The sequence below is a fragment of the Salmo salar genome, unplaced genomic scaffold (assembly GCF_905237065.1).
Source record: "Salmo salar unplaced genomic scaffold, Ssal_v3.1, whole genome shotgun sequence".
NCBI classification, from domain to species: Eukaryota; Metazoa; Chordata; class Actinopteri; order Salmoniformes; family Salmonidae; genus Salmo; species Salmo salar.
In genome coordinates this window covers 339,062-350,405 of record NW_025550923.1, presented here as the reverse complement: position 1 = coordinate 350,405, position 11,344 = coordinate 339,062, and the positions used below count along the sequence as shown (strand labels likewise).

Sequence of the window (11,344 nt, the reverse complement as noted above, 5' to 3'; positions counted from 1 at the left end):
TGAAAGTGAAATATATATTCTTCCTGAAATGTACTAAAGCCGCACCCACTTCGATTGATGCGCCAATTGAAAATCGTACTTCACAGTTGCTATGCAGGCTTCACCTCTCGATGTTTCTCTAGGCTGATCCAGGGTCGTCACTAGTTAATACAGCCACAAAGTAATAATTATGGCTAAACCCCACCCATTTCCACCCAATTCCACAATTTATCTGATTTAAACTCAACCTTAACCACACTGTTAACTTTGTGCCTAACCTTAAATTGAGACCCAAAAGGTTACAGGGCTAGAAGAGAAACAGCTTTTGTGAAATGAACGTGAGAATTGACTTTTTGTAGCAGGTTAGGAGAATTTGGATAAGGTTTGGAAAAGGGTTTGCTGAAATGCAAAAGAACAAAACTTTTTTTTTTTAAATGACTTGAATTTGACAAAAGCTGTATGTATCCCTTCTAGCCATGACAGTCTGTTACAAAGTTGACGCAATCTTCATTTTACCAGTTACAATGCTGGACATGCATTGCATTGAGAGAAGGTATGGTAATAAAGTATAGTGTATGATCTGAAATGTCAACATCGTATCATCACCCAATATAATGCTGTTGACTACTGTGCTCTGCATGCATTGCCTACCTGCCTTGGCAATGTGAGTTAGCGGCCGGCCGATTATGATTTTTCAACGCCGATACCGATTATTGGAGGACCAAAAAGGCCGATACCGATTAATCGGCCGATTTTTATTTATTTATTTGTAATAATGACAATTACAACAATACTGAATGAACACTTATTTTAACTTAATATAATACATCAATAAAATCAATTTAGCCTCAAATAAATAATGAAACATGTTCAATTTGGTTTAAATAATGCAAAAACAAAGTGTTGGAGAAGAAAGTAAAAGTGCATTATGTGCCATGTAAGAAAGCTAACGTTTAAGTTCCTTGCTCAGGACATGAGAACATATGAAAGCTGGTGGTTCCCTTTAACATGAGTCTTCAATATTCCCAGGTAAGAAGTTTTAGGTTGTAGTTATTATAGGAATTATAGGACTATTTCTCTCTTTACGATTTGTATTTCATATACCTTTGACTATTGGATGTTCTTATAGGCACTTTAGTATTGCCAGTGTAACAGTATAGCTTCCGTCCCTCTCCTCGCTCCTACCTGGGCTTGAACCAGGAACACATCGACAACAGCCACCCTCGAAGCAGCGTTACCCATGTAGAGCAAGGGGAACAACTACTCCAAGTCTCAGAGCGAGTGATAATTTGAAACTCTATTAGCGCGCACCCGGCTAACTAGCTAGCCATTTCACATCGGTTAAACCAGCCTAATCTTGGGAGTTTATAGGCTTGAAGTCATAAACAGCGCAATGCTTGAAGCACAGCGAAGAGCTGCTGGCAAAACTAAAGTGCTGTTTTGAATGAATGCTTACGAGCCTGCTGGTGCCTACCATCGCTCAGTCAGACTGTTCTATCAAATCATAGACTTGATTATAACATAACACACAGAAACACGAGCCTTAGGTCATTAATATGGTCGAATCCGGAAAGTATCACGTTTATTCTTTCAGTGAAATACGGAACCGTTCCATATTTTATCTAACGGGTGGCATCCCTAAATCTAAATATTCCTGTTACATTGCACAACCTTCAATGTTATGTCATAATTACGTAAAATTCTGGCAAATTAGTTCGCAACGAGCCAGGCGGCCCAAACTGTTGCATATACCCTGACTCTGCGTGCAATGAACGGAAGAGAAGTGACACAATTTCACCTGGTTAATAATGCCTGCTAATCTGGATTTCTTTTAGCTTAATATGCAGGTTTAAAAATATATACTTCAGTGTATTGCTTTTAAGAAAGGCATTGATGTTTATGGTTGGAGCAACGTGTACCTAAGCGATTATATGCAACGCAGGACAGGCTAGATAAACTAGTAATATCATCAACCATGTGTAGTTAACTAGTGATTATGATTGATTGATTGTTTTTTATAAGATAAGTTTAATGCTAGCTAGCAACTTACCTTGGCTTCTTACTGCATTCGCGTAACAGGCAGGCTCCTCGTGGAGTGCAATGTAAAGCAGGTGGTTAGAGCGTTGGACTAGTTAACCGTAAGGTTGCAAGATTGAATACCCCAGCTGACAAGGTAAAAATCTGTCGTTCTGCCCCTGAACAAGGCAGTTAACCCACCGTTCCTAGGCCGTCATTGAAAATAAGAATGTGTTCTTAACTGCCTTGCAGACAAACAAAAAAAATGTTTAATATTAAATTTAAAAAAAAAATACAAATAAAAACAAAAAATAATAATTAATAAAAAAAAAAATAAAAAAAAAAAAAATTGCCATATCGGTGCCCAAAAATACCGATTACCGATTGTTATGAAAACTTGAAATCGGCCCTAATTAATCGAACATTCCAATTAATCGGTCGACCTCTAATGTGAGTAGCTTATTACAAGTACATTACTGATTGAATGATTAATATAACTTATCAAAATGGACTTTTGAACATTACTGAGTCGATCACAACAAGTTCTTACAGTTAGAGACATTTAATCAAGAAATATCATAAAAAGTGCATTTTTGGTCACAATGATTTTGTATTTCTTTAAATTAAAAATATTTAGTCAAATAGTTGTCCGATGTCAGTGGTTTACCATTAATTTTTTTATCAAACGGAACAGAAAAGTGTTGTATAATACACCGAAAGACAGAACATATCTTTTTTTTTAAGTAATGAAAATACAGTTCTCTACTTAGCAAAATGTGCCTGTAAAAAGACCCCATTTATTACTGTTGATAATTGGTCATTTACAGGAATGTTGAAGGATAGACAGAAGATTAGATGTTATATTGATAAATGACTTCAAACCAAAATGAACGTTGATATTTACAGGTCACACAAATACATATCACATGGGCTTCCTCTAAAAATAATTTGGACTTAAAAAAATAAAATGCTGATCAAATATCAGACTTTATAGCTAAAACCACATTCAAATAGTGCAAGTTATGGAGTTAATTTATTTCCATTTTGAGAAAGTGTTCAAATCTAATGGTACCAATTTCAAGGAAATTAAAGGTTTTCTTAATCTAAAAATAAAATACTTGATAAAGCCTTTGTTTTAAAAGAGAATGAGAATGTTCATCAGAAGCTGTGCCATTTGTCAATTAACAATAGCTTGCCCAAAATCTAATAATTTTGTGTCTAAGTGTTTAGTAATGATTTTCAATTCAAAACCCTTGAAACTGGCACCGTCGCACAAAGTGTTACCAAAAATGAAAACAAAAGCCCAAGTTAGTCATCTCAGGTCTAGTTTAAGGCTGGCACGGATTGGACAACCCCAGATGGAATGGCCGCCTGTTAAGAAAGAAGGGTAAAGGTATGAGTTTTAATTCTGATTTAATCTAGTTAAGTTACAGTTAATGTAATTAGATACAGTTTCAACAAATAAATGTAAATAAATTCAGCTGAATACCTACCATTAAGTCCTGCTCCAGACAGATCCTTACATATCTGCCTCTGGAGAAAACAACAAAGAAAGCATTGTTACTGTTTTACAGATTTCCACAAACTACATGTCTACATGATATCAGTCTCTTAGTGTAACTAATGGCTCATCAATTGGTATCTAAATCAATGACCACATAATGCACCTAGCTCTCCACGGCCCTGTCCAGAAACAACCCCTGTACTTCCTCCCTAGAAACTTGTGGATGTGAGAGGATAGGCCAGTCAGCTCATGACTGATGTACTAGCCCACTGTACTCAGTAGCATTGTAATCCATGTAGATTTGATATGATTTTTATGTCACGTGCTCCTCTGCTACAAAACCAACTGCCCTCTCTGGGACAAATAAAGTACAAACTTGAATTGTAGTCAATATGTCAAGAAAATTCCACCTAGCCTATCAGAAGGACAGGTTCAACCTAAACCAAATCCTTTCAGTTCTCCACAAGTGACTCTAGGGAGTAGGGGCTTCTGTACAGGGCCCAGGTCTAGTGGTTGGCTTCTGCAGGTGACAGTCACACAAACACAGGAGCCAGGGTTAATCAAGGAGGTGGAAATACTAAGTAACTCACCCCAGGTGTACTCCTCTAACTACTAACTATACTAGTAACTCACCCCAGGTGTACTCCTCTAACTACTAACTATACTAGTAACTCACCCCAGGTGTACTCCTCTAACTACTAACTATACTAGTAACTCACCCCAGGTGTACTCCTCTAACTACTAACTATACTAGTAACTCACCCCAGGTGTACTCCTCTAACTACTAACTATACTAGTAACTCACCCCAGGTGTACTCCTCTAACTACTAACTATACTAGTAACTCACCCCAGGTGTACTCCTCTAACTACTAACTATACTAGTAACTCACCCCAGGTGTACTCCTCTAACTACTAACTATACTAGTAACTCACCCCAGGTGTACTCCTCTAACTACACTAGTAACTCACCCCAGGTGTACTCCTCTAACTACTAACTACACTAGTAACTCACCCCAGGTGTAGGTCTTCAGATTCTTCAGGTGGCGGACTCTGCAGGTGTACTCCTCTCCGCTGTCTGGTGTGAATCCAACACTCTTGGTGAGGTGGAACTGCCATCCCTGTTCGAAGGCCAGGTCTGTCTGCTTGGCGTCTGGGATCTCCACACCATTCTTCAGGAGCTGGATGCTGATGTCAGGGGGGTGGAAGCCACTCACGTGACAGATCAGGGTATTCTTATCTCCAAAGTTGCCAGGGTTACGGCTGTACACCTGCACCTTGGGGGGAGCTGGTAGAAATACGAAAGGAAATGCCACAGGAAGATTCATAGGTTTTCATCAGTTAAAGTTTAAATTATGCCATTTGTAGGTATTGGAATACATAAATATATTAATTTACATTTCACACAGGTAGGCTATATATATTTTAACAAAGTTATTTCCTAGCAAAGTGCACTTAGGGAAAAAGGTCTGAGTTATCAGCCATTTATTATGGCTCTGGAACCATACTGACTGCCAAAGACAGCAGCCATTTCATTAAAAGTGAAAGTAAAATCTGGAGGGGATTTCCAACCATAACAAAATGTGGCGTCATTGTTGGTCTATACAAGGTAGTCTATAACCTATCTACTGAAACAATCCCTTAACGTTACATTCTGGTCACGTTAAAAACTTTACATTAGGTGACATGCTCATCACACATCTCACAACAAGTTACAGGCCAGGCCTACATAAACAATCAATGATTAGGATGTAGAAATAACGATTATCTGGCAAAAATGGCAAAAGGTTAATGCAAATGATTTAGCTAGGGCTGGAGGTTGTGGTGTCCTTCGTCCCACATGATATGACAATGTAGGGTTTACAAGAAACAGTGTTATATAAACAACAAAAGTATACATTTGGTATTTAAATAAATATCCTAGTAAAAAACGTACAACTAAAATATAAATAGCGTACAAACAAACTGATGGTAAGAAATCGATAAAGACGTGCTTTTCCAAACGTTGCGGTGACTTTATAAAACAAGACACTTACATTCTTTGGACTCCACCGCGCTGTAAATGAGCACAAGTACAACGATTGACAGAATAGACTTCATATTTGGTCTAATTCGGAATTATTCGTAGTCAACTAAACTAGATAATGGACAGATCGGTCTGTCTGTGTCTGTCTGTGGAAATAACCTAACTGAAAGTAAGGCAGATAGTCGTATAAATGCTCTCCAGGACCGCCTCCTCTCTATTTTAAAAGCCAATCAAAAGTGGTATATTTCTGTTGTTAGGCTAAAGAAAGCCTCACAGGTTAGGTAGTTTATTGGGGAGGACTATAGTCTGGAAATAACCTGAAATCCAGGCGAGCTACCATAATAACAATTTCGATTTAACATGTATGTCATGAGATAATGTTATTTCACCTAGGCATCCGTTTTGAGAATCAAAAAATATAGAATAGAATAGTTGTTTTGCCTTTTCAATATTTTGTGTCTCTGTTGATCTAATTGTAATTTGTATTTATTGAAACTTTATTTAACTAGGCAAGTCAGTTAAGAACAAATTCTTATTTACAATGACGGCCTACCCCGGCCAAACCCGGACGACGCTGGGACCAATTGTGCGCCGCCCTATGGGATGTGATACAGCCTTAATTCGAACCAGGGACTCTTGCACTGAGATGCAGTACCTTTAGACTGCTGCGCCACTCGGGAGCCCAAATATATTAGTCATTACAGTGAAAAGTTGCTAGAATGGTTACACACCATTACTTAATCCAATATAACAATGCATGTATCTCTTTAAAAATATATGTGTATTTATACGGTATTTTCAGATTTTATTGAACAGAGTGAGGATGACAGTGGGGAAAGATAGTTTATATCAGGCAGTACGCCGGATTTGAACCCAGGCCGACACCGTAGACGTGCGGCATAGACCACTAGACCACCCTAGGCCACAATACACATACCTCTTTTAATTAAGGTTTTTGTTTTGAGTTTTAGCATAAAGTTGAGCATAGTCTACTCTACCGCTTTAATAGTTCCCTGAAAATGACCCTTTGTCAACAGTAGGTGGTGTGTTGTGCTATTGCAGGTTTCACAGAAATCACGAGACATGTCACATGACAAACCAAGCCGGAAGCCGGAAGTGGAGTGAACTGACGCACGTCAACAGGAACAGCTGTGCAAGGGCCCAAAACAGAAAACATCACACAGTATTTTAGTCTGAATTAAAGCTGGATCAAGATGACTACACCTGAAAAATATCCTAGGTCTTCAATTGAAGATGATTTCAACTATGGGACAAACGTTGCGACTGCGAGTGTGCAAATCCGGATGGGTAAGAGAAGACCCGTTCTAGTCTATTTACCTAGCTAGCTAGCCTAGCCGATGATGGTTGCTAACTAGCAAGCCATCTTATCAATATGTCTAGATCATGCCTTGCCAAATGAAATAAAACTATGTGATATTTATTGTGGTGGTAACTAACTAAATGACAGAATCAAATAAATCTGCTGCTATAGAATTTAATTAAATAAATCATGATTTCAATAAGCCTACTTAGCTGTCTATCTATTTATTCTCTCTCCCCGGAACAGATTTCCTGCGCAAGGTGTACACCATCCTGTCTCTTCAGATCATCCTGACCACGGCTACTTCTGCTCTCTTCATGTTCTGTGACACCATCAAGGACTTTGTCCATTCAAGGTAAATTGTGAACTATTAGTAGGCCTGCATCATTCAATGGGCATATCTGGGAAACACTGTGGTAGAAGGGTAATGAGGGTGGGTATAATTTGTGGAATGTTCCAACGGGAATCTGTTTCAAAAACGTTGCCAACAAACAACGTATACAAAGAGGTATATCGGCAGAATAAGATACCAGGTAGAGGGTGGGCTATTTCATTACTTTTTTAACTCACCACGTTTATTCTGGAAAAGTGTCTGTCCTCTCTCTGGTAGCCTATGGACAAACATTAAGAATAAGCTACGTGGTGAGTTGATGCCTATTCGGCAGCTAGTCAGCTAGGTGAATTGATCATACTACTTTGTATGTGTTGTTTGTTGGCATCCTTGTTATTTACAAAGTTTCTGGAACAGATTCCTGTTGGAACATTCCACAAATGATACCCACCTGGGTAATGATATTGTTATGATGGATATTAGTAAATGATACCCACCTGGGTAATGATATTGTTATGATGGATATTAGTAAATGATACCCACCTGGGTAATGATATTGTTATGATGGATATTAGGAAATGATACCCACCTGGGTAATGATATTGTTATGATGGATATTAGTAAATGATACCCACCTGGGTAATGATATTGTTATGATGGATATTAGTAAATGATACCCACCTGGGTAATGATATTGTTATGATGGATATTAGTAAATGATACCCACCTGGGTAATGATATTGTTATGATGGATATTAGGAAATGATACCCACCTGGGTAATGATATTGTTATGATGGATATTAGTTAATGATACCCATCTGGGTAATGATATTGTTATGATGGATATTAGTTAATGATACCCATCTGGGTAATGATATTGTTATGATTGATATTAGTAAATGATACCCATCTGGGTAATGATATCGTTATGATAGATATTAGTAAATTCAGATAGTTGAATGCATACTCCACTAGGGCTGTAACGATAATGGATGAAGACCGTCAGGAAAAAAATCAAATAACAGCCAAAAACATTAAAATAGGCGTACATTTTTTGGGGGGAAAATGAATGTATGCCAATCCTCCACCCCCTAAATAGCCCTATACACCAGTATTGTGCATGTATTCATATACTGTAAGGAGACATGTATTTTGGCTACGATGACATCAAATTACTATTATACTAATCTCTCCAGCCTGGGTGTCAGTCTGTGTCTGCCGTCTTGCCAACTCCTTATGGAACTTTCAATGGATTATGCAAGTGACAAGAGCCCAACCAGATGTGCAATAGTATAATCTGTCCAACACGCTGCCTGGTTGGCTTGGCTTGGTTCTGACTCTCTCATTGGTTCTGTCCCCCACAGTCCAGCGGTTGTGTTGATGTCAGCCATTGGCTCCCTGGTGTTGATCATTGCCCTGGCCTTCTACAGACATCAACACCCCATTAACCTATACCTGCTTGCCGCATTCGTAAGTTCTGGTTTGCACAGGTTGCGTCCCAAACGGCACCCTATTCCCTATATAGTGCACTACTTTTGACCAGGGCCCATAGGGTTCTGGTCAAAAGTAGTGCACTATATAGGGAATAGTGGCCCCGGTTAAAAGTAGTTCACTATGTAATGAATTTGTTTAACCTAACATTGTTTTCTTTCTGTCTTTCAGACTCTGTTGGAGTCGGTGTCTGTTGCTACTGCAGGTGAGTTCTGCTTTGATTGATGTTGATTCATCTTTTGAAAACTTATTTTATGTTTAGTTCAAAATATCCACCGCCTCTATATAAATTACATCCAATTCATTCTATTCATGTCTCAATAAATAATAAATTAGTTCATCTACTGTGAGACACCTCTGATCTCATTAGTAATATGATTATTCATAGCTTATTATTCCCCTCAGGAAATATCGACCCTCTACAGTGTTTCCATAGCAACACCACAGGCTACACTCCCTGCCTGCATCCGACATGGCATCCTATTCATAGGGAATAGGGTGCACTAATTAGTGTCCTTTATAGGGAATAGGGTGCACTAATTAGTGTCCTTTATAGGGAATAGGGTGCACTAATTAGTGTCCTTTATAGGGAATAGGGTGCACTAATTAGTGCCCTTTATAGGGAATAGGGTGCACTAATTAGTGCCCTTTATAGGGAATAGGGTGCACTAATTAGTGCCCTTTTAGGAAATACGTTTCAATTTCAGACGCAGTCCACGTTGTTTGTTCCCTCCTATACATTGTGAATCAGGCATGTGTTTGTGTTGTTGTCTCTGTAGTGACCTTCTATGAGTACTCCATCGTGCTCCAGGCCTTCTTCCTCACAGCCGCTGTGTTCCTTGGGCTGACTGCCTACACCTTCCAGTCTAAGAGAGACTTCAGTAAACTGGGAGCTGGGTAAGAGGCCTTAAACTCCTGTCGTAGACCTGGCTGTGTCTGTAATAACACCCTCTTTTTCAATAGTAGTGCACTATGTAGGGAATAGCGTCAGGGTTCCATTTTGGATGCAAACGTACCTGTTAGCAGCTCACTGTTACAGATATATGACCTATTTATTATAGCTGCTACAGATATATTACCTATTTATTATAGCTGTTACAGATATATTACCTATTTATTATAGCTGCTACAGATATATGACCTATTTATTATAGCTGTTCCACTGTTACAGATATATTACCTATTTATTATAGCTGCTACAGATATATTAACTATTTATTATAGCTGTTACAGATATATTACCTATTTATTATAGCTGCTACAGATATATTACCTATTTATTATAGCTGTTACAGATATATTACCTATTTATTATAGCTGCTACAGATATATTACCTATTTATTATAGCTGCTACAGATATATTACCTATTTATTATAGCTGTTACAGATATATGACCTATTTATTATAGCTGTTACACTGTTACAGATATATTACCTATTTATTATAGCTGCTACAGATATATTACCTATTTATTATAGCTGTTACAGATATATTACCTATTTATTATAGCTGCTACAGATATATGACCTATTTATTATAGCTGTTACACTGTTACAGATATATTACCTATTTATTATAGCTGCTACAGATATATTACCTATTTATTATAGCTGTTACAGATATATTACCTATTTATTATAGCTGTTACAGATATATTACCTATTTATTATAGCTGTTACAGATATATTAACTATTTATTATAGCTGTTACACTGTTACAGATATATTACCTATTTATTATAGCTGCTACAGATATATTAACTATTTATTATAGCTGCTACAGATATATTAACTATTTATTATAGCTGCTACAGATATATTACCTATTTATTATAGCTGCTACAGATATATTAACTATTTATTATAGCTGCTACAGATATATTAACTATTTATTATAGCTGCTACAGATATATTAACTATTTATTATAGCTGCTACAGATATATTACCTATTTATTATAGCTGCTACAGATATATTACCTATTTATTATAGCTGCTACAGATATATTACCTATTTATTATAGCTGCTACAGATATATTAACTATTTATTATAGCTGCTACAGATATATTACCTATTTATTATAGCTGCTACAGATATATGAACTATTTATTATAGCTGCTACACGGTTACAGATACATTACCTATGTATTTTTAGAGGTTATTTCTAAACACCAAGCATGGTCTCAGGTTTGTAAGTGCTGTCTTGATGACAACGACCATAGGAGCCACTAACGCCCCTTCTTGATAAAGATTCACACACAGCTGTATCCACAACTGTATGGTTGTCAACTACAGACAACGTGTAATAGGTAGCCGCTGGTGGAACACTAGGAACAGAATCTGAATCTTCACTGTGTTCCAGACTGTTCTCCGGCCTGTGGATCCTGATCATCGCTGGTTTCATGAAGGTGAGTTTCGTCCTTTTTACAGTTTCTGTTTACTGTTCAAATCTGTTTTCCTTCAAGTAGTGGTTACTACAGTAGAGGTGGTTTCAGGTAGTGGTTACTACAGTAGAGGTGGTTTCAGGTAGTGGTTACTACAGTAGAGGTGGTTTCAGGTAGTGGTTACTACAGTAGAGGTGGTTTCTCAGGTAGTGGTTACTACAGTAGAGGTGGTTTCAGGTAGTGGTTACTACAGTAGAGGTGGTTTCAGGTAGTGGTTACTACAGTAGAGGTG

The 11,344-nt window shown here is 37.7% G+C and overlaps 2 protein-coding genes across 2 annotated transcripts in view; one reads left to right on the top strand and one right to left on the bottom strand.

Moving 5' to 3' along the window:
* Window positions 1–2,541: 2,541 nt before the first annotated feature.
* LOC100136933 (beta-2-microglobulin) lies at window positions 2,542–5,660 on the bottom strand. The gene is given in 4 exon segments (NM_001123699.1): window positions 2,542–3,366; window positions 3,489–3,528; window positions 4,513–4,785; window positions 5,534–5,660. Coding segments are annotated over 3 exon segments (351 nt in total). The 5' UTR covers window positions 5,598–5,660; the 3' UTR covers window positions 2,542–3,366; window positions 3,489–3,514.
* Window positions 5,661–6,585: 925 nt separating this feature from the next.
* Window positions 6,586–11,344, top strand: part of tmbim4 (transmembrane BAX inhibitor motif containing 4) — a 41,017-nt gene continuing 36,258 nt past the window's right edge. Inside the window, exons 1-6 of the mRNA XM_045714028.1 lie at window positions 6,586–6,831; window positions 7,091–7,199; window positions 8,541–8,646; window positions 8,839–8,872; window positions 9,447–9,564; window positions 11,031–11,076. Of these exons, the coding sequence (XP_045569984.1) occupies window positions 6,738–6,831; window positions 7,091–7,199; window positions 8,541–8,646; window positions 8,839–8,872; window positions 9,447–9,564; window positions 11,031–11,076 (507 nt within the window). The 5' untranslated portion in view covers window positions 6,586–6,737. The remainder of the gene's footprint in view (window positions 6,832–7,090; window positions 7,200–8,540; window positions 8,647–8,838; window positions 8,873–9,446; window positions 9,565–11,030; window positions 11,077–11,344) is intronic.